At 38.3% G+C, this 22,245-nt stretch overlaps 1 protein-coding gene across 1 annotated transcript in view; it reads left to right on the top strand.

The window, feature by feature from the left end:
* Nucleotides 1-22,245, top strand: part of CORIN (corin, serine peptidase) — a 307,597-nt gene that overhangs the window by 107,470 nt on the left and 177,882 nt on the right. Inside the window, exon 4 of the mRNA XM_069593065.1 lies at nt 18,390-18,597. Within this exon, the coding sequence (XP_069449166.1) occupies nt 18,390-18,597 (208 nt within the window). The remainder of the gene's footprint in view (nt 1-18,389; nt 18,598-22,245) is intronic.

Genomic DNA, 22,245 nt, shown 5'->3' with positions numbered 1-22,245 from the left:
TAAGCGATTTCAAATATACATAATATAATAATCACCATAACTTCTTACATCTTGCTATTCATAACTTCTTTCTGGGTACTTTTCTTTCTGCTACTTCTTTCTGGGTCTCTCCTTAATTAAATATACTCCTTGGAAGTTCTTTCCGTGGAAACTTTCTAGTTTTTGTCTAAAATTACCTTATTTAACCCTCAATATTATGGTTTAGGTACAGAATTCTAGATCGACGTTTTTTTTCACCCATCAACTTAAAAAATTTTATTTTACATTTTTCTGTACTCTTGTGATGCCATCAGAAGCTTTAATGCAAATTTAATTTTTATCTCTTTGTAGGCAACTTGCATTTTGTCTTTGGAATCTTAAAAAAATTTTTTCTTTGCATTTTCTCGTTTCACTAAAGTGACTATATTGTAGATTTCTTTTTTTTTAATTGAAGTATAGTTAATTTATAATGTTGTGTTAGTTTCAGGTGTACAGCAAAGTGATTCAGTTCTGTCTCTGTCTCTCTGTCTGCTTCCCTTCTCTCTATAATACATATATATATATATATATATATATATATATTCTTTTCCATTGTAAGTTATTGTTGTTGTTGTTCAGTCACCCAGTTGTGTTTGACTGTTTGTGACACCATGGACTGCAGCATGCCAGGCCTCCCTGTCCCTCACCATCTCCTGGAGTTTGCCCAAGTTCACATTCATTGCATCAGTGATGCTGTCCAGCTGTCTTATCCTCTGACGCTCTCTTCTCTTTCTGCTCTCAATCTTTCCCAGCATCAGGGACTTTTGAAATTAGTCATCTGCTCACATCAGATGACCAAAATACAGGAGCTTCAGCTTATAGGTTATTAGATAACCTATAAGCTATTAGATATTAAATAGTTCCCTGTGCCTATAGTAAATCCTTGTTTTTTATGTTTTATAGATAGCAGTGTGTATACATTAACCCCAAACTCCTAATTTATCTCTCTCTCTTCTATCCCAACTATCTCTTTTGGTAATCATACATTTTTGTGTGTGTGTGTCTGTGAGTCTCTTTCTATTTTTGTAAATAAGTTCATTTATATCATTTTTTAAGATTCCATGTGTAAGTGATATCATATACCTTTAAAATTTGGATTTCTTTGTCTGACTTACTTCACTTAATATGATAAGCTCTAGGTCTATCCATATTGCTGCAAATGGCATTATTTCATTCTTTTTAATGGCTGAATAATATTCCATTGCATATATACCACATCTTCTTTTATTGTTCAACTGTTAATGGACACTTAGTTTGTTTCCATGTCTTGGTAATTGTAAATAGCTGTACTATGAACACTGGGGTGCATTTATCTTTTTGAATTAGAGTTTTCTCTGGGTATATCCCCAGGAGTGGGTTTGCTGAATCATATGGCAACTCATCTTTATCAATAGTTTTTTAAGGAACCTCCATGCTGTTCTATATATGACTTCACCAATTTATCTTCCCACCAACACTATACAGGGTTCCCTTTTCTTCATGCTCTCTCCAGTGTTTAGTATTGTATATTTCTTTTTGTATGTCTTGTTTACAAGGTATGCTTCTTGAGTCTGAGGATTCAGGTCTTCAGTTTGGGAGCATTCTCGGCTATTAATCCTGTGACTGTATCCTTACTCCCGATTTTTCTGTTCTCTTTCTGGAATTCTAATTATCTTATGTAGGACATTCTCATTCATCCTCTATAAATCTTTCTGCTGAAGTTTTTGGTATTTTCTCAGATTTATTTTTAATTCTCAAGTTCTTTCTTCAGTGGTATCTAATATTCTATTTTAATCTGTTCACTGTTTTTATTTTTATTTTTATGTCTTGCTCATTAATACAACTTTAATAACTAATAATATGTGCTTGGCACATAGTAAGAAAAATCATGTTTAACTGTTGTGAACTCTTTCTTTCATGTGCTAGGAATTCATCGCCATGTCCATGTTCAAATTTTTTTTTAATTGAAGGATAATTGCTTTACAGAATTTCATTGTTTTCTATAAAACCTAAAGATGAATCAGCCATAGGTATACATATGTCCCTTCCCTCTTGAACATCCCTTCCATATACCTCCCCATCCCACCCCTCTAGGGTGATGCAGAATCCCTGTCTATGTTTCCTGAGACATACAGCAAATTCCCATTGGCTATCTATTTTACATATGGTAATGTAAATTTCCATGTTACTATCTCCATACATCTCACCCTCCCCTCCCCTCTCCCCATGTCTGTAAGTCTGGTCTCTATGTCTGTTTCTCCACTGCTGCCTTGCAAATAAATTATCTGGTACCATCTTTCTAGATTCCATATATATGCATTAGTATACGATATTTATCTTTCTCTTTCTGAATTACTTCACTCTGTATAATAGGCTCTAGGTTCATCCTCCTCATTAGAACTGACTCAAATGCATTCCCTTTTTATGGCTGAGTAATATTCCATTGTGTATATGTACCACAACTTCTTTCAGTGGACATCTAAGTTGCTTCCATGTTCTAGCTATTGTAAAGAGTTCTGCAATGAACATTGGGGTACATGTGTCTTTTTCAATTTTGGTTTCCTCAGGGTATATGTGGAGAAGGCAATGGCACCCCACTCCAGTACTCTTGCCTGAAAAATCCCAGGGACAGCGGAGCCTGGTGGGCTGCCATTTATGGGGTCGCACAGAGTCAGACACAACTGAAGTGACTTAGCAGCAGCAGCAGCAGCAGCAGGGTATATGACTAGGAATGGGATTGCTGGGTTATATGGTGGTTTTATTCCTAGTTTTTTAAGGAATCTCCCCATACTATCTTCCATTGCGGCTATATCAATTTACATTCCCACCAATGGTGAAAGAGCATTTCTTTTTCTCCACACCCTCTCCAGCATTTATTGTTTGCAGACTTTTGGGTGATGGCCATTCTCACCAGTGTGAGGTGATGTCTCATTGTAGTTTTGATTTGCATTTCTTTAATAATGAGCAATATTGAGCATCTTTTCATGTGTGTGTTAGCCATCTGTGTGTCGTCTTTGGAGAAATGTCTTTTGAGGTCTTTTTCCCACTTTTTGATTGGGTTATTTGTTTTTCTGGTATTGAGTTGTATGTGCTGCTTGTCAGTTCAGTTCAGTCACTCAGTCATGTCTTACTCTTTGCAGCCCCATGAACTGCAGCACGCCAGGCCTCCCTGTCCATCACCAACTCCCGGAGTTTACCCAGACTCATGTTCATTGAATCGGTGATGCCATCCAGCCATCTCATCCTCTGTCATCCCCTTCTCCTCCTGCCCTCAATCTTTCCCAGCATCAGAGTCTTTTCAAATGAGTCAGCTCTTCACATCAGGTGGCCAAAGTATTGGAGTTTCAGCTTCAGCATCAGTCCTTCCAATGTGTACTCAGGACTGATCTCCTTTAGGAGGGACTGGTTGGATTTCCTTGCAGTCCAGGGGACTCTCAAGAGTCTTCTCCAACACCACAGTTCACAAGCATCAGTTCTTCGGTGATCAGCTTTCTTTATAGTCCCAACTATCACATGCATACATGACTACTGGAAAAACCATACCCTTGACTAGACTGACTTTTGTTGGCAAAGTAATGTCTCTGCTTTTCAAAATGCTCTCTAGGTTGGTCATGACTTTCCTTCCAAGGAGGAAGCGTCTTTTACTTTCATGGCTGCACTCACCATCTGCAGTGATTTTGGAGCCCCCAAAATAAAGTCTGCCACTGTTTCCCCATCTATTTCCCATGAAGTGATGGGCCATGATCTTCGTTTTCTGAATGTTGAGCTTTAAGCCAACTTTTTCACTCTCTTTCAGTTTCATCAAGAGGGTCTTTAGTTCTTCACTTTCTGCTGTAATGGTGGTGTCATCTGCATATCTGAGGTTATTGATATTTCTCCCGGCAATCTTGATTCCAGCTTGTGCTTCTTCCAGTCCAGCGTTTCTCGTGATGTACTCTGCATATAAGTTAAATAAGCAGGGTGACAAAATACAGCCTTGATGTACTCCTTTTCCTATTTGGAACCAGTCTGTTGTTCCATGTTTGGTTCTAACTGTTGCTTCCTGACCTGCATATAGGTTTCTCAAGAGGCATATTTTGGAAATTAATCCTTTGTCAGTTGTTTCATTTGCTATTATTTTCTCTCATTCTGAGGGTTGGGTTTTTTAATCTTGTTTATAGTTTCCTTTGCTGTGCAAAAGCTTTTAAGTTTACTCAGGTCCCACTTGTTTATGTTTATTTTTATTTCCATTACTCTTGGGAGTGGGTCATAAAGGATATTGCTTTGATTTATGTCATTGAGTGTTCTGCCTATGTTTTCCTGTAAGAGTTTTATAGTTTCTGGCCTTACATTTAGGTCTTTAATCCATTTTGAGTTTATCTTTGTGTATGGTGTTAGGAAGTGTTCTAATTTCATTCTTTTACATGTAGCTATCCAGTTTTCCCAGCACCACTTATTGAAGAAACTGTCCTTTCCCCATTGTATATTCTTGCCTCCTTTGTCAAAAATAAGGTACCCATAGGTTCATCAGTTTATTTCTGGGCTTTCTATCTTTTTCCCATTCATCTGTAGTTCTGTTTTTGTGCCAGTACCATACAGTCTTGATGACTGTAGCTTTGTAGAATGATTCGAAGTCAGGAAGATCGATTCCTCCAGCTCCATTTCTCTTTCTCAAGACTGCTTTGGCTATTTGGGGTCATTTGTGTTTCCATATGAATTGAGTTCACTGAGTTTTAAATCATAATATCCACCTTTGCACAGTGGCAGTTTCCTAGCCAAGGACGTTTATCTGAGATGTGATTATTGCTAACTAAATTATAATATTCATACATACTTTTTATTTCTAGAGATTCTATTTGGTTTCTTTTTGAGTCTTCCAGATCTTTATTTATAGTGTGTCATTCTTTTCAAATGGTTTCAATTACTACATTTTTGTCTTTAGTTGTTTTACTCATTCTTGCTTAATAGACTCTGTCAGATTGCTCAATTGTCTGAAGTTCTCCACTTTAGTTATTATTGCTGGTTGTGACTAATGACTTATTATTCTTTCTTCGAGTGAATTGTTTCCTGTTTATTTTATGACTTTGGATTATAAACTTTTTGGATTCAGGGCATGCCACTTCGGACAATTTTGTGTTTGGTTTGGCTAGTCACCCCAGGATATCACTGTCCCAGGGCCAATTTTTGTGCTAATTTTTGGCTTGGGGGATTCTTGGATTACACATGTAGCAGTAAATTCAAATCCATGGGCCCTCCAGAGTTGTATTAAGAAGAGCCCAAAGAAAGGCTTTTGTTTCAAACCAGATTCTAGGCAATCAGATGATCTCCCTGATCATATAGCTGAGCTAGTTGAAAGTGAAAGTTGCTCAGTTGTGTTTGACTCTTTGTAACCCCCTTGGACTAGACCATGGAATTCTCCAGGCCAGATTACTGGAGTGGGTAACCTTTCCCTTCTCCAGGGGATCTTCCAAACCCAGGGATGGAACCCAGGTCTCCTGCACTGGAGGCAGATTCTTTCCCAACTGAGCCACCAGGGTAGCCCAAGAATACTGGAGTGGGTAGCCTATCCCTTCTCCAGCGAATCTTTGCTACCCAAAATCAAACTGGGGTCTCCAGCATTGCAGTCAGATTCTTTACCAGCTGAGCTACCAGGGAAGCCCTAAATTTTGTGGTTAGTGTGATTTGTTATGCATGTATGCTAAGTCACTTCAGTCATGTCTGACTCTTTGCAACCCCATGAACTGTAGCCTACCAGGCTCCTCTGTCCATGGGATTCTCCAGGCAGGATTATTGGAATGGGTTGCCCTGCCCTTCTCCAGGGGATCTTCCCAACCCAGGGATCGAACCCGTGTCTCTTACATTACATTATCACATCTCCTGCATTGGCAGGTGGGTTCTTTACCACTAGTGCTACCTGGGAGTTCTTGCTTTTTGTGGGGGTCTTGGTTCCTATTTGTACTTCCTATGGACTCAAAGCCTCGGCTGTTTGTTGAGATTGGTGACTTCCTCCAAGACAGGATCATTACAGTATCTGCTTATGAAATGTTCACCCATATGCTCTTCATTCCTGTGATGTCCTACTCACTGCTCTTGTTTTTGATTTACCCTTGCATTTCTGCAGTTTTGAGATGTCCTTTTCTTTATGGAACATTCAGCTGTTTACATAAAAATGTTTATTTTATTTTATCAACTATTTCTAAAGGTTTATAATGGGTGGGCTTTCAGATTACTTAGTCAACATTATTTAAGAATCTTTTCTTCAAAAAAATAATTTTATACAGAAATTTTTAATCATATACAAAAGTAGAGAGACTAGTACATGAATGCACATATGCCCTCTTTTACTTTATCAATATTTTATTAGTTTTCTCAGGATCTTTTGTAAAGCATTTTTTTCTTGCATGATTTCTAGTAGAGTTTATACTTGCTTCCATTGTTGAAAGTTAGGCTGTTCTCTGTATTGTTTGCACAGAGAATTTTGATATTAACCAGTTTGTAATTAAAATATTCTACTTCATAGTTTTAGGAAATCACCTGGAGAAATCAAAGTTTTTATAAAGCAGTATGTTAAACTACATTAAATATTCATCATTATTAAAATTCATATTCAACAATTTCCCAATTATTAGAAACAAAATTGATTCAACATTTCCCTCTTGTGTTGGATATTTCTTGCCTTCCACAGCATCCTTCAGATCTCTGCCTCTTTAGGTTCACATTATATTTGCCCCATTTGAAGCTGGAGCAGCCTTATCATTTTGATTCAGCTTCTTGGTATTCCAACTCTATACATTCATTCCCGTGTTTATCTTTTTTGGCTTAATTATCCCAAAACCTTCTATCCTAGTTATTTTCATAGCCATCCTAATGTGAAAAAGTCAAGGAGTGGAGAGGTTTCAGAATTTACATTTTTCAAGGCCAGATTTATCACACAGCCATATTTTTTGTCTTTGACAAATGTATTCTTGTTATCTACTATAGTTGGTAACACTTAGGAAAAAACTAGTCCACAGTTTCTTGCTTGTATCTTATTGATAAAGAAGACTTTAATGTCCAACAAATGTCTTCAACTTTAATCTGACAAATTCCCCTAATTTATCCATAGTAGAGATATAATATAGTCATTAATATTTGCTTGAGAAACTGTGTATCAAGGAAGCAAAATGACTGTTTTGTAATGGATTTGCCTTGATTTGCTTCCTTGATACAGTTTCATTGGAAGGACTGATGCTGAAGCTGAAACTCCAATACTTTGGCCATCTCATGCGAAGAGCTGACTCATTGGAAAAGACTCTGATGCTGGGAGGGATTGGGGGCAGGAGAAGGGGATGACCACCAGGGTCCAGCCCCCGCAGGATCCAGGGAAACCCGAAGGAGAAACGGCGTTGGCGATTGATTTAGAGAGAGGAGGAAAGAAAGTTGAAGATAAGAAAATAGAGGAGAGAAAGAGGCTGATATTCCTTGGTTTACATAGAAAGCCAATAAAACTTCAAGACAAGAAGTTTGCCCTGTTCACGGAGGCCACAGGTGCCCTCCCGGTCTCCCGAGGGAGTGAAGGCGCAGAACGTCTTCCTGTTCAGGTCTTAGAAACCCAGGCAGATAAGTGAACGCAGGGAGCCCCCATGCTCCAAGGGATCAGCCTGAAAAAGAGAGGGAGAGGGAGAGAGAGAGAGAGAAAGAGAGAAGAAAAAACACAGGGTGACCAAGCTTCTGCGAGGCCCAAAAGCTTTATTTTTCAAAAGGTACTTTTATACCTTGCCTTATACATAGAGGGAAATGAAAGATGCAAGGTCATACAGAGTCAGCCCAAACATTCCAGCAGTTTTGCCCTTATCGAAACCAGGATTTTTCTGCATATCTTTCCCACAAATGATGTTTTGTACAGTATCTTCTGGCCTTGGAGGCCTGTGAACATTTTATGACCCTCTGTTGATAAAGGCTGCTCAACCAGAAAACTTAAGATTAATCATGTTAACCTTGGGTTAAATAGATTCCTTTCTTGATTATAACTCACTACACCCTCACCCTATAGGAATGTAACTTTATTTGGAGGGTGGTGCCTGGTTTAAGAAAAAAACACCCTTGGAAAAAATAAGTTTTTTGGTTATCAGAAAGAAAGGATCATAAAATGTTAGCAGGTCTCACTCATGGCCAGAAGATGATGTAATATCCCTAAGACCTTTCTTTTACATTTATGTGAAGCACCTGATTTTGATAAAGGTCAGGACTGCTGACCCCCGCGTGACTCTGTATTCATCCCTATGTGTAACAAAAGGTATATAAGCTGACCTCAAAATAAAGAAATCGGATCAGTTTCCGGCAAGACTGATTCCCCCATGTCGCTTCTTTCTTGCTCCCGTTTTTCTGGCTGAATTCCCATCTGGAGCATGGATGCTATTCCACGTAATCCAAGTTATTCAGCCTCCTTTTCTCCACTAATCTTCCTACTACACTATCCATTTCTAATCTCTCTATATCTGTGATTAAATATGTATTTTTCCAAAGACGCCGACTCCGTCCCCACCTTCGAATCACCCTGGATCCACCAGGGCTGGACCCCGGCAGTTGAATAAAAGAGTTTCATCAAGTTATGAACATTTGGCTACCATTTAAACATCTTAGAATCAGGTAGTATGGATGTGTGTTTAAATGACAGGGGAGATCTAGTTTTATACATGTATATATATTCATGCACATATATATATACATATATGTATATATACACACATATATATTAAACTGAAAGCTTGAAGATTTGCAAAATATTTCACCAAGTGGCTTGAGGTTGCTTTCAAAATGTTAAGTCTGGAATATTTGTAATTATACAAAAACTGTTACACCCTAAACCTCGTAATTCTCCTGGCAAGAGTAGCTAGCTCTTAATTCTGACCATTTACACAGTGTAACCACTGCAGATGGTGATTGCAGCCATGAAATTAAAAGACACTTCCTCCTTGGAAGGAAAGTTATGACAAACCTAGATAGCATATTAAAAAGCAGAGACATTACTTTGCCAACAAAGGTTCGTCTAGTCAAGCCTATGGTTTTTCCAGTGGTCATGTATGGATGTAAGAGTTGGACTGTGAAGAAAGCTGAGCACCAAATAATTGATAATTTTGAACTGTGGTGTTGGAGAAGACTCTTGAGAGTCCCTTGGACTGCAAGGAGATCCAACCAGTTCATCCTAAAGGAGATCAGTCCTGGGTGTTCATTGGAAGGACTGATGCTGAAGCTGAAACTCCAATACTTTGGCCACCTGATGCAAAACGCTGACTCATTTGAAAAGACCCTGATGCTGGGAAAGATTGAGGGCAGGAGGAGAAGGGGATGACAGAGGATGAGATGGATCGATGGCATCACAGACACAATGGATATGGGTTTGGGTGGAATCTGGGGGTTGGTGATGGATAGGGAGGCCTGGTGTGCTGCGGTTCATGGGGTCTTAAAGTGTTGGACATGACTGAGCAACTGAACTGGGTGTATACTCTTTGGTATCAAGTGATTTCTATTCACAGGACAAAGTCTCTCCATAAATGTGGAAGGATGCTGAGAACAAACACAAATAAATAATATCTTATCACTTAGTCCAGTTGTTGTAATGAGAGCAAATTCAGATAATGTTATAAAGAGGCCCAGGAGTACTTTGAATGGTGTGCTTATGGGAACTTTCCTGAAACCCCCTCCTGGACCATCCCCCCGCCCCAGAAAGCTGGTTCTCTGAAGCAAGCCTTCGCTGTGGCTTCTTACTCCAATAGAATATCTGAGCTGCTGTGATTAATCTAGTGGAGAGAAGGGAGCTGCTTTTCTTTGATACTTTTATTTGGTGGCTACAAATCTTTAGTAAATATGAAATGATGACAAATGTTATAATAGGAACAATGAAGACAGATGAGCCTGTCTTCAGTGAGCCTGAATATAAATTATTGAAAATCAAAACACTGACATCTAAATTTGAGAAAATATATTTGTGCTGCCTCAATATTTGATTCTGGTATATTAAGAAAGGAGTTCACTTTCAAAACTAACTTTCCTTTGTCCCGTCCTAATAAGTAAAGATTTATTGTGATATTAGGCTCTCCTAATTAAAGCACGTCTGCTGCTTTGTTTCTTGCTGAGTATTAGTACTATGACTGTGTGTATCAATGCCAGACAGTAAAGTGTCTGTTGTCTGTCTCCCGTGACTAAAATAAAAGCTCCATAAGGGCAGGGATTTTGTTTTCAGTTTCAGTTCAGTCACTCAGTCATGTCCAACTCTTTAAGACCCCATGAATCACAGCATGCCAGGCCTCCCTGTCCATCACCAACTTCCGGAGTTCACTCAGACCCACGTCCATCAAGTCAGTGATGCCATCCAGCCATCTCATCCTCTGTCATCCCCTTCTCCTCCTGCCCCCAATCCCTCCCAGCATCAGAGTCTTTTCCAATGAGTCAACTCTTCACATGAGGTGGCCAAAGTACTGGAGTTTCAGCTTCAGCAGCATTCCTTCCAAAGAAATCCCAGGGCTGATCTCTTTCAGAATGGACTGGTTGGATCTCCTTGCAGTCCAAGGGACTCTCAAGAGTCTTCTCCAACACCACAGTTCAAAAGCATCAATTCTTTGGCGCTCAGCTTTCTTCACAGTCCAACTCTCACATCCATATGTGACCACAGGAAAAACCATAGCCTTGACTAGATGGACCTTTGTTGGCAAAGTTGTTTTTTTTTTTAATTTTTTTAAAAAATTATAATTCTTACATGCGTTCTGTTGGCAAAGTTAATGTCTCTGCTTTTCAATATGCTATCTAGGTTGGCCATCACTTTTCTTCCAAGGAGTAAGCGTCTTTTAATTTCATGGCTGCAGTCACCATCTGCAGTGATTTTGGAGCTCCCAAAAATAAAGTCTGACACTGTTTCCACTGTTTCCCCATCTATTTCCCATGAAGTGATGGGACCAGATGCCATGATCTAGAGGCTTTTTAGTTCCTCTTCACTTTCTGCCATAAGGGTGGTATTATCTGCATATCTGAGTTATTGATATTTCTCCCAGCAATCTTGATTCCAGCTTGTGCTTCTTCCAGCCCAGCGTTTCTCATGATGTACTCTGCATATAAGTTAAATAAGCAGGGTGACAATATACAGCCTTGACATACTCCTTTTCCTGTTTGGAACCAGTCTGTTTTTCCATGTTTGGTTCTAACTGTTGCTTCCTGACCTGCATATTGCATCATGTCATTTGCTCTGTGAGCTACTCTAGTGGTTCAGACGATAAAGAATCTGCCTGCAGTGAAGGAGTCTTGGGTCCAATCCCTGGGTTGGGAAGATCCCTTGGAGAAGGGAATGGCTACCCACTCCAGTATTTTTGCCTGGAGAGTCCCATAGACAGAAGGGCTTGGCAGGTTACAGCCCATGGTGTCAGAGTCGGACATGACTGAGTGACTAAGCACACACACATGCACATTTGCTCTGCTCCTCAAGCAGTGCCTGACACAGATACTGCTACTGCTAAGTCGCTTCAGTCGTGTCCAACTCTGTGTGACCCCATAGACGGCAGCCCACCAGGCTCCCCCATCCCTGGGATTCTCCAGGCAAGAACACTGGAGTGGGGTGCCATTTCCTTCTCCAGTGCATGAAAATGATAAGTGAAAGGGAAGTTGCTCAGTCATGTCCAACTCCTAGCAACCCCATGGACTACAGACCATCAGGCTCCTCTGTCCATAGGATTTTCCAGGCAAGAGTACTGGAGTGGGGTGCCATTGCTTTCTCCTGACACAGATAAGAAGTCAATAAATATTTGTTGAATGAGTAGTGAAAAAGAGCCCACCAGCCTCCATAGAACTCATGGGGCCCCAACCAATGTGGTAGAAATTCCAGGGAGGAAATATCTTCAATTTTAATGTTTGGATTATGGGCACAGCTGTTGATGGAAAGAGACTTGGACTTGGTTAGGATGATTTGAGTTGAATTTTAGCTTTGGCATTTATTAGCTGTGTGAATCTTTAATTTTTTTAAACTTAAACTTGTTTATTGAAGAATAGTTTATTTACAGTGTTGTATTAGGTTCAGATATATAGCAAGTGATTCAGTTATATGTGTGTGTATGTATATATATATATTTTCAGATTCTCTTCCATTATATGTTATTATAAGATATTGAATGTAGTTCCCTGTGCCATATAGGTGGTCCTTCTTATTTATTTATTTTATGTATAGTAGTGTGTATATTGGAGAAGGATGGAAGAGCCTGGTAGGCTGCAGTCCATGGGGTCACTAAGAGTTAGACACAACTGAGCAATTTCACTTTCAATTTTCACTTTCCACTTTCATGCATTGGAGAAGGAAATGGCACTCCACTCCAGTGTTCTTGCCTGGAGAATCCCAGGGACAGGGAAGCCTGATGGGCTGCCGTCTGTGGGGGCACACAGAGTTGGACACAACTGAAGTGACTTAGCATCAGCAGCAGCAGTGTGTATATGTTAATCCCAAACTCCTAATTTATTCCTCCTCTTGCTTTCCCCTTTGGTATGTGAGTCTACTTCTGTTTTGTAAATATTATTTGCATCATTTCTTTAGATTCCACATATAAGTGATATCATATAATATTTGTCTTTCTCTGTGTGACGTACTTCACTTAGTATGATAATCTCTAGGTCCATCTGTTGCTGCAGATGGCGTTATTCTTTTTCATTTAGTTGCTCATTCATGTCAGAGTCTTTGCAACTCCATGGACTGTATCCCACCAGGCTCCTCTGTCCATCAGATTCTCCAGGCAAGAATACAGGAGTGGGTAGCCATTCCTTTCTCCAGGGGATCTCTTGACCCAGGGATCAACCCTGGGTTTCCTGCACTTCAGGCAGCTTCTTTACCATCTGAGCCACCATGGAAGCTCTATTCTTTTTTATAGCTGAGTAATATTTCACTGTATACATTACTATATCTTTATCCATTCCTCTGTTGATGGATATTTAGGTTTAGTGATGTGAATCTTATGGGAAAATTACTCAAACCTTGTTTCCTCAGCTGTGAAACAGAGTTACTTGTAAGGAGGGCAAAGTATGTGAAAGGGCAGAAAACAATGCTACAGTTTTTCAGTAAATAGTGGAGATAAAAATATGCAGATAAAAGTGCCATATGTAACCACAAAAAGCTAGAATTTAAACTACAGAGGTATGGGAATAAGAGTTATCATCTGGGAAAACAGCAACAAAATTAATGACAGACTGGATGAAAGGAATGATAAAGGAAAACATGTGAAGAGGGCCAATGCTGCCGTGGCTTTCTTCCCAAATCACTGTAGCGGGCTGTGTGTAGAGAACTCGCCCTTACAGTCCTGTCAAATTCTCAAGATCTGGAAGTCAGACAGACAAATGTTGAAGCATCCACAAGGAAGTCTTGTGAAGAAAATTCATGAGGTAAAATAAGTAAGTTAGGGCAAACCAAGCCAAACTCTGATAAAATATTCCCTTCTGATACAATGGAATCCTTATCAGTAGCCCTTCAATTAAATGTGAAATCATACATAGGAAGTCAGAAAGGTTACTGAGGTTTCTTGTTAGTTTGTGTCTACAAAAGGTTATCTTTTGTCCAGAAAAGACAGCAAAGTACTTTGGAAAGTTGACATTTTATTATTCTTAATTTAAGAAGATTTTACCTGTCAAATAACACTATTATGTGATAATCATTATGGTTTAGATACTATTTTGCTTTTATTTAAATATAATCTTTATTTGGTCTTAAGGGATTTTTAAAAAGAACCCATTGCTGAAATAAATTCTGTGCAAGAATTTTCTGAAGTTAATTTTGCATTAAAAATAATCATATAAGTAAGAATTTCTAGCTCCACATTACCTAATTCCAAAAGTAGACAACACAGAATTTATCCTAATTCCCAAATGAGCATAAGGAAAACTTTTAAAGCAGACCTATCTTTCTTTCCTCATTCCAGTAACTAGAAGTTTTAGCAATGTGATGTGAGTTGAGAAAGCCCCAGTTTTATCTAGAAACTGTTGAGTCAGATTAAGAAAACAAAAAAATCAATATCTTCTTCAATACAAGCAGCATTTTATTTTTCATATTAAATTTTTTCCCTCAAATTGGGACCTGTGTTTTAATCAGCATATACTTTGGTAATTTGTTATTAAATCATGCCTTATTGGCAATGCTGTTTTAGAATTTAGGAACTAATCACAATAAATATTTCTGGTTCACCAGAAATACATTGCATCAAGAAGTAATTTTGCTCTTAAAATCTGTTTCTAAGTTTTCCTCCTCAGGTTCCCCAACTTAAAGTAATAATCGTTTAAAAGACACATTTAATTGAATAATAATGTCTATAGGAACACTATGGTTAATTATCTATTGTATTATTTTATCTCTTCTTACACAGCAACATCCTTGCCTTCTAATTTCTACTGGAGTCAGTAGTAAATGCCCAGGGAAGAGAAACAAACATTCCCCTCTTTTCTCTACCTCATGAAAATCAAGTTGGAAGAGCAGCAACAATAAATGAATCCATTTCCAAAAGTGCCCTTCCTTTCCCCTCAGAGAAATGACTCTGCGTGGTGCCTGTTATGTAGTTGGCTTATGCAAAATCATTTGCCCCTCATGAGAATGTGCACAAATTCAAGACTAGAATTACATGTTTCAAAGGCAAGAACATTCTGGGGAAAAAACAACATTTGACATGCACACTGAGGCAGAAGGGATGATAGGAAATTTATACAATTTCTTGAATATAAAAGGCTTGAAATCAAGAGTCTTAAAAAGTAATTCCCTTTTATATTTTTTGGCTATTAGCAAATTCTCAGTTGAGTGCTTTTCTGCCCAGATTCAAGTTTTTAGTCATTCTGTGTCATGTGCAATTATGATTCTGTCTTTGTAGTAATTTTTTCCCTACTGTTAGTAAGTACCCTGTTTTTATCGTTTCTGTCAGGTATTTTTGATCAGCAAATCCAGTTGTTCTTCATCAAGTCTTCCCTAGTCATTCATGCTACATTGAGTTCTTGCTCTTTTGAATCCCTTTGGCATTTGTTGTGTTATTGACAGCTGTGGTATAGAGGGATGAATGCTGGCCTGAGAGATGGAGGGCCTGTGTATCAGTCGCACCTCTGTTACTGACTGTTGTTGCTGTTACTAAGTTGTGTCTGACTCTTTGTGACCCCATGGAGCTACAGCATGCCAGGCTTCGCTGTCCTCCACTATGTCCTGGAGTTTGCTCAAATTCACATCCATTGAGTCAGTGATGCCACCCAACCATCTCATCCTCTGTTACCCACTCCTCCTCCTGCCCTCAATCTTTCCCAGCATCAGGGTCTTTCCCAATGAGTTGACTCTGTATCAGGTGGCCAAAGTACTGGAGCTTCAGCTTCGGGATCAGTTCTTCCAACGAATATTCAGGATTTATTTCCTTTAGGATTAACTGGTTTGATCTCCTTGCAGTCCAAGGGACTCTCAAGAGTCTTCTCCAACACCACAGTTCAAAAGTATCAATTCTTTGGCACTCAGCTTTCTTTATGATCTAACTCTCATATCCATACATGACTACGGAAAAACCATAGCTCTGACTAGACGGACATTTGTTGGCAAAGTGATATCTTTGCTTTTTAATATGCTGTCTAGGTTTGTCATAGCTTTCTTTCCAAGAAGCAAGCGCCTTTTAATTTCATCGCTGCAGTCACCATCCACAGTGATTTTGAAGCCCAAGAAAAAATCTGTCACTGCTTCCACTTTTTCCCCTTCTATTTGCCGTGAAGTGATGGGACTTGATGCCATGATATTCGTTTTTTGAATGTTGAGTTTTAAGCCAGCTTTTTCACTCTCCTCTTTTACCCTTAAGAGGCTCTTCAGTTACTGAGTGTCCTGCAAATCACTTTTTGTCTATGTCCCTAGCTACCTATTTGTCTATCCATCCTGTCCATCCATCTATCACATTTCCAGCTACCTACATATCTATGAGGACTTTAGTTCCTTCATCTATAATGAGAGTTTATAATCCTAATAGGATTACTTTGGAAAACTCTATAAAACTATTATATAAGTATAAAACATTATTATTTTTGTCCATACCAATTATTTTGAGACATATGTTAAGGTTTCAGACTATTATTTATCATTTTTCTCTTTTCCCAAAGGAATTTGCTATTAGAAAATCTTTTTTTTCCTTTTGTACAGCTCACACTGTCATGAACATAATAGAGCCAACTAAAGTATGATTTTCCTTATTATCTTGTATTTTTTAAGTGATCACTCAGTATTCTGTGTTTTCTTTGCCTTGGTGGGATAAATGAGCCTTTTGATGATCTCATCCAATATGGTTTATCATCAAGTATATAAACCCCAAAGCTGATGACTCCTAAAGAAAATAATGTAATATAAAATGAAGGATAACATGTGATATTATCTATGAATATAAATATGGATCTTGTGGTATATCATTATACGCTTTTTGGCCTCTTTCTTTCATAGGCCATTAGGAATTATCTTCTTTAAAAACTGTTTTTTAACATTATAACCCTCTTTGTGTTAGCTTAAGGTAGCTCCAAATGGAAGTTACTCAGAATACATAAATTTGAAGATCTAGAATTTCCGCATAATAGCTGTGCACTCCTCAACAGATATCTTAGCTTTTCCAAAATTGGCTTCGTGTGTAATACAGAAATGATATCACTTTCTTGGGTTGTAGAAATGAGATCATTCTGAATGAGGAGATCTGAGCACTTGTTTTGGTGCCTGGCACAAACCTGATTTGTAATCGGTTTTCTTGATACTGAATTTTTCATGAATTGTTTCATATTTTGGATGGACATAAATTTACTCTTACCTCTTGTAAGCCAGCTTTTCTGCTTGTAGCACAATACGTAGAATTGTATCATTTTGAACTCCACTGTCTGTACCTTCTTTTGGCTTGTAATACTCTCCCACACCAATGCATTTTAACTTCCTTCCTGAAAGACTTCAGTGTCATATTTGTGAAACTTGCCCAGAACTGCCACCTCGGCACTCATGTGAAGCTGAATGCATGTTTATGCCTATTTGTGTTCTGTCTACGTATTTTAGTTTGGATTTTTCTTTCTTTCTGATTCCTTTATTTCCCATTTTGCATTGTGAGTTTGATGAAGTCCAAAAAAATGCACCCTTCATTTTTTGGCCAATCGTGCAATTTTATAGCATGAAGGAGAAGAAAAAGCCATGGAAGTGATCCTTCTCAGGAGCACCAATTTGGAGGAAAATAAGGTCAGAGTCTCTGAGCTGACCCTGAACTATTGACATGGGCAGGACTGGAAACTCTTGATAATCATCTATTTTAAAAAAACAGGATCATGGTATAACAATTAGTTTGTGATTAGTAACTTTTATTTATTATAGACATCATTCTATGTGATTGATAGTCTTCTAAAGCATCTTTCATGTAACTGAGTTTTCTGTTGTTTGTTCCATAATATTTTAAACCAGTTTCCTTTGTTGAATGTTTAGATGATTGCTATTTTTTGTAAGTATAAGCTGTACAGAGATGAAGATTCCTGTAGATAAATCCATATGCACAACTGTGATTTTTTATGATAAATTTTTAGAAATACTACAGTGTCAAAGTATATGCATTTTTTAAATACATATTTTTTGATACATATTGCCCAGCCCAGCTGTGATCTAGAATAGTGATTGCCATCTGGCTAGGTGAGAGTGTTTTTCTTCACGCATTTTCCCAGTACACAGAAGTTATCCCTCTGTGAATATTAGCAGCTTGATTTTGTGATCACAAACATACTTCTTTTCTCTTTCTTTTCTGAAAAATTTGTTATGTGATATTTAAAGAGTACACTCCATTTGTAGTTATTACAAAATATTGGCTATATTCCCTGTGTATACAATATATCCTGTAGCCTATCTTACACCTAGTAGATTGTATCTGCCACTCCCTTACCCCTGTATTCCACTCCATTCTTACTGGTGACCACTAGTTTGTTCTCTGTGTCTGTAAGTCTGCTTCTTTTGGTTATATTCACTAGTTTGTTGTATTTTTTAGATTCCACATGTCATGATATCATATAGCATTTGTCTTTCTCTGACTTATTTCACTTAGCACAGTACCCTCCAAATCCATCCATGTTGTTGCAAATGGCAAAATTTCAAATGTTTCTTTTTGTTGATTTAGTAGGTTTCAGTTATATATATATGTATATATATACACACACATATACATATACACACATATTACATTTTTATCCATTTGTATTGATGGACACTTAGGTTGCTTTCATATCTTAACAATTGTAAATAATGCTGCTATATATGTATGTGTCTTATTGTACATCCATAATTATTCTGACTTGCAGATTTATTTTATGGTATGAACACATTAGTCTATCATATCAAATGAGTTTATAAATATATAATTCTTATGTGTCTTCTCCTAAATGTAATTTTCTTACCTTCCCAGGTGCCTGCATGAACATCACCCACAGCCAGTGTCAGATATTGCCCTACTACACCACGCTGACATCTCCCCTCTCCATTGTCAAAAGCATGGAAATGGAGAAGTTCCTCAAATTCTTCACGTACCTCCATCGCCTCGGTTGCTATCAACATATCATGCTTTTTGGCTGCAGCCTGGCCTTTCCCAAGTGCATCAGGGATGGTGCTGACAGGTATTTTGGAACCAAAAGCATTCAGTGATAAGAGTCAGTGGTAGCAGGAGTCATCTCAAGCTACCGCCTTTTGTTTTGATTGTTGTTAAAGGAGGAAAAAAAAACCACACCAGTCATAGCCAATGGTAATTCTTTTGAAGTAGACATTTTTGGAAAATCTGGGATAATTTTATTTATGGCAAGAAATTATTCAGGCTGGTTATGGTGCCATCAGTCGTAGTAGTCAGTAAGTGTTTTGGTCTTCCAGCAGAAGACAGCACACTCAAAGGGTGATGGAAAAGAGAGGATTTATGGAGGTGTGGGCAAGGTTAAGAGAACAAGGGATGGTCAAGGAGCAGACAGACCTGGAGAGGGCTGTGGGCAAGGGGTCTCCCAGCAAGTCAAGTGCTGTCACTTAAGACCAAGGAGCACGGACACTGCCAGCCAGTTGGTCCTGCAGGGAGAGAGAGGAGGGCATAAACGCCCTGACCTCACTCTCCTCCTGCCTTCCTGTCTGCCAAGGCCTCACACCAATTGCGCTTGCCCACAACCATTGGGCAAGGGCAAGTAATTGATGTGAGCACAATAGATGAGATCTAAAATCTCATCCCAATATCATCAGCTCCGAAGTTCCAAATCTCATTTAAATCTGATCTGGGTAAGACACTGGTGATTCTTATGGTCAACACTTGAACCCAGAGCGTTTGAGGAGGGGGACAAAGGATAGGAGCAGAGGGTCAGAGGCTGTCCAGCATGATGTCAAGTAGGATTAAAAATGATTTTCTTTGGGGGGCCCTCAGGGAGAACATGTGAGTTAGTGTGTTTTGTAAGCTCATTTTTTTTTTTAAACGGAAATATATGGACATGTAACATTAGTTCTGGGTGTACCACCTGAAGCAATATATGTGTGTGTTGTAAAGTGATCACAACAGTAAGTCTGGTTAACATCCACCACTACACATAGTTAACAGGTTTTTTTTTTTTTTCTGATGAAAACTTTTAAGATCTTCTCTCTTAACAACTTTCAGACATGCAATGTGGTATTGTTTACCATAGTCTCCTTGTTTACATTATACCCCTATGCCTTATTTATTTTGAAATAGTGTAATTTCAATATTATATTAAATAATTTTCTATCAAAGTAAATCAATATGTTATGGAATATTTGAAATTGTATAGAGCTTTTTAAATTTCAAAGCATTGTTAAGTACATAATCTTATATAACATCAATTATTTTCTGAATTAATGTTAGAAACTTGTCAGGGTAGTAATGAGAGAATGAATTGTATTTTTAAATTCAAATAGGTTTTATGTTATTTGTACCAATTTAATGTATAAAGAATGTTTTGAAGGTATTTATTATTTTAACTGGAAAAAGCCTACATTACCATAAAATAAAAACCAAGTAGAGAAGAAACAATAGATTCTAAATTGTAGAAGTAAGTATGCAAGCACTGTTAACAGACACAGCTTTCAGGAAAATGTTTCCTTGAAAGACTCATTTGCAGACAATGCTTGCATAATAAAGAGAGAAACTCTGTTAGGTCTTACTTAAGAGTCAAACTTTGTAATAGTGGCAGAGAACTATCTGTTATGTTCCTAGAACAGTGGCATTATAACGTGGTGGTGGTTACTTTAATTTCCTAGGGTGACTATAACAAATTACTACAGGCTGGGTGTTTTAAACAGAAATTTATTCTCTCACAGTTCTAGAAGCTAGAAGTCCAAAATCTGTCTGGGCTGTGCTCCCTCTGGGGGTTCCAGGGAGAGAATGCGTTTCCTTTCTTTGCCAGTTTCCAGTGGTTTCAAGCATTCTTGACTTGTGGCCATGTCACTCCAGTCTCTGTCTCCATCTTCACATTGCCTTCTTCTCTGTGTATCTGTGTTTGCCTTTTGAAGACACTTGTCACTGGACTTAGGGCTTACGCATGCAGATAAGCCAAGATGATCTCATCATCGCCAGATCTTTATATCTGCAAAGGCCCTTTTTCCCCAAATAAGGCCATATTCATAGGTTCCCAAGGTTAAGACCTGGCCATGTCTTTTGGGGGCCACCATGGCTATGGTTTTTCCAGTGGTCATGTATAGATGTGAAAGTTGGACTGTGAAGAAAGCTGAGCGCTGAAGAATTGATGCTTTTGAACTGTGTTGTTGGAGAAGACTCCTGAGAGTCCCTTGGACTGCAAGGAGATCCAACCAGTCCATTCTAAGGGAGATCATTCCTGGGTGTTCTTTGGAAGGACTGATACTAAAGCTGAAACTCCAGTACTTTGGCCACCTCATGTGAAGAGTTGACTCATTGGAAAAGACTCTGATGCTGGGAGGGATTGGGGGCAGGAGGAGAAGGGGACGACAGAGGATGAGATGGCTGGATGACATCACCGACTCGATGGACGTGAGTCTGCGTGAACTCTGGGAGTTGGTGATGGACAGGGAGGCCTGGCGTGCTGCGATTCATGGAATTGCAAAGAGTCGGACATGACTGAGCAACTGAACTGAACTGAACTGATTCGACACACAGGCTATAAGTTGTGCGTCTAAGCCTACTCGTCTGTAAAATGTAGGTAATCATCATGCTTTACAAAGTTCACGTGAGGATTAAATGACAGTGTGAGGCTTTTATGAAGAGCTCGGTAAAAGTCAGCAATAGCTCTCAGTGGATCAAAAAGAAGAGGCAGTACTGATGACACTGAGAGCACAGAGTATTTCTACTATATGCTAGATATTGAAGGATTGCAGAAAACATGTAAGATATTGTAAGAATGGAAAGAAAATTGGGTAGAATACTCAAGGTTGCTGGAGTTGGATTCTGTTTCTCCATAATTTCAACAATTTCACTTATATCTCTTTGCTTTAATTTCTCTATGGACTCATGAGTATGTAAATAAAACAAAGAAAGAGAGTGCATTCAGCCTCCAGGAGACTCTTAAACTCATTTTGATGATCTTTTTATGATAATTCAATCTCTACTCTCAGCTAAATCAGTTGTAATATTCTAGTTAAGCTGCTCAGAGTCTGCAGGGCACTTTTAGGTAAAATTTGTTTTTCTTCTGACCTAGTTCATCCTGAGAAATGCTCTCATGTAAGAGTTTTCCATTTTCTCTGTTATAATGGATAATAATTTATAGTCAATTTTCAGGTATCTTTTGGGGACTTCTCCTACTTTTTATAACACTTATTATTGTATTATATTTACTTTTCTAATTGTACTTTCAGACCAGTGTGCATGAGACCCGCAAGCTAAATGTAATAAGCACAATCAGTTCAGAAAGGTAAAACATACAAAATAATTCTTATCCATTATATATCAAATATTTTTTTATATTTCACCATTTTGGATCATTTGTTTTACTGATTTTCTCTACTATTCAAATAACGTGTGCTCACTCAATCGTGTCCGACTCTTTGCAGCCCCATGGACTCTATGAGACTTCTCTATCCATGGGATTCTCCAGGCAAGAATACCAGAGTGGGTAGCCATTCCCTTCTCCAGGGATTCAAATAATAGAAAATTGCTTTTATTCTATCCTAGAGAAGACAGATACTTAATAATATTTAGGGTTAAATTTTAAAAGATCTACTGTGATATATAAGTAGTACATTTTTTAATCTGTCCCTTTAAGATCTCAACTATACTCAGCTATATTATATAGCAATGAACTTACTCT

The sequence above is a fragment of the Ovis canadensis genome, chromosome 6, assembly GCF_042477335.2.
Source record: "Ovis canadensis isolate MfBH-ARS-UI-01 breed Bighorn chromosome 6, ARS-UI_OviCan_v2, whole genome shotgun sequence".
NCBI lineage: Eukaryota > Metazoa > Chordata > Mammalia > Artiodactyla > Bovidae > Ovis > Ovis canadensis.
Note: the sequence above shows the minus strand (reverse complement) of the source record. Positions and strands in the feature narration are given on the sequence as shown.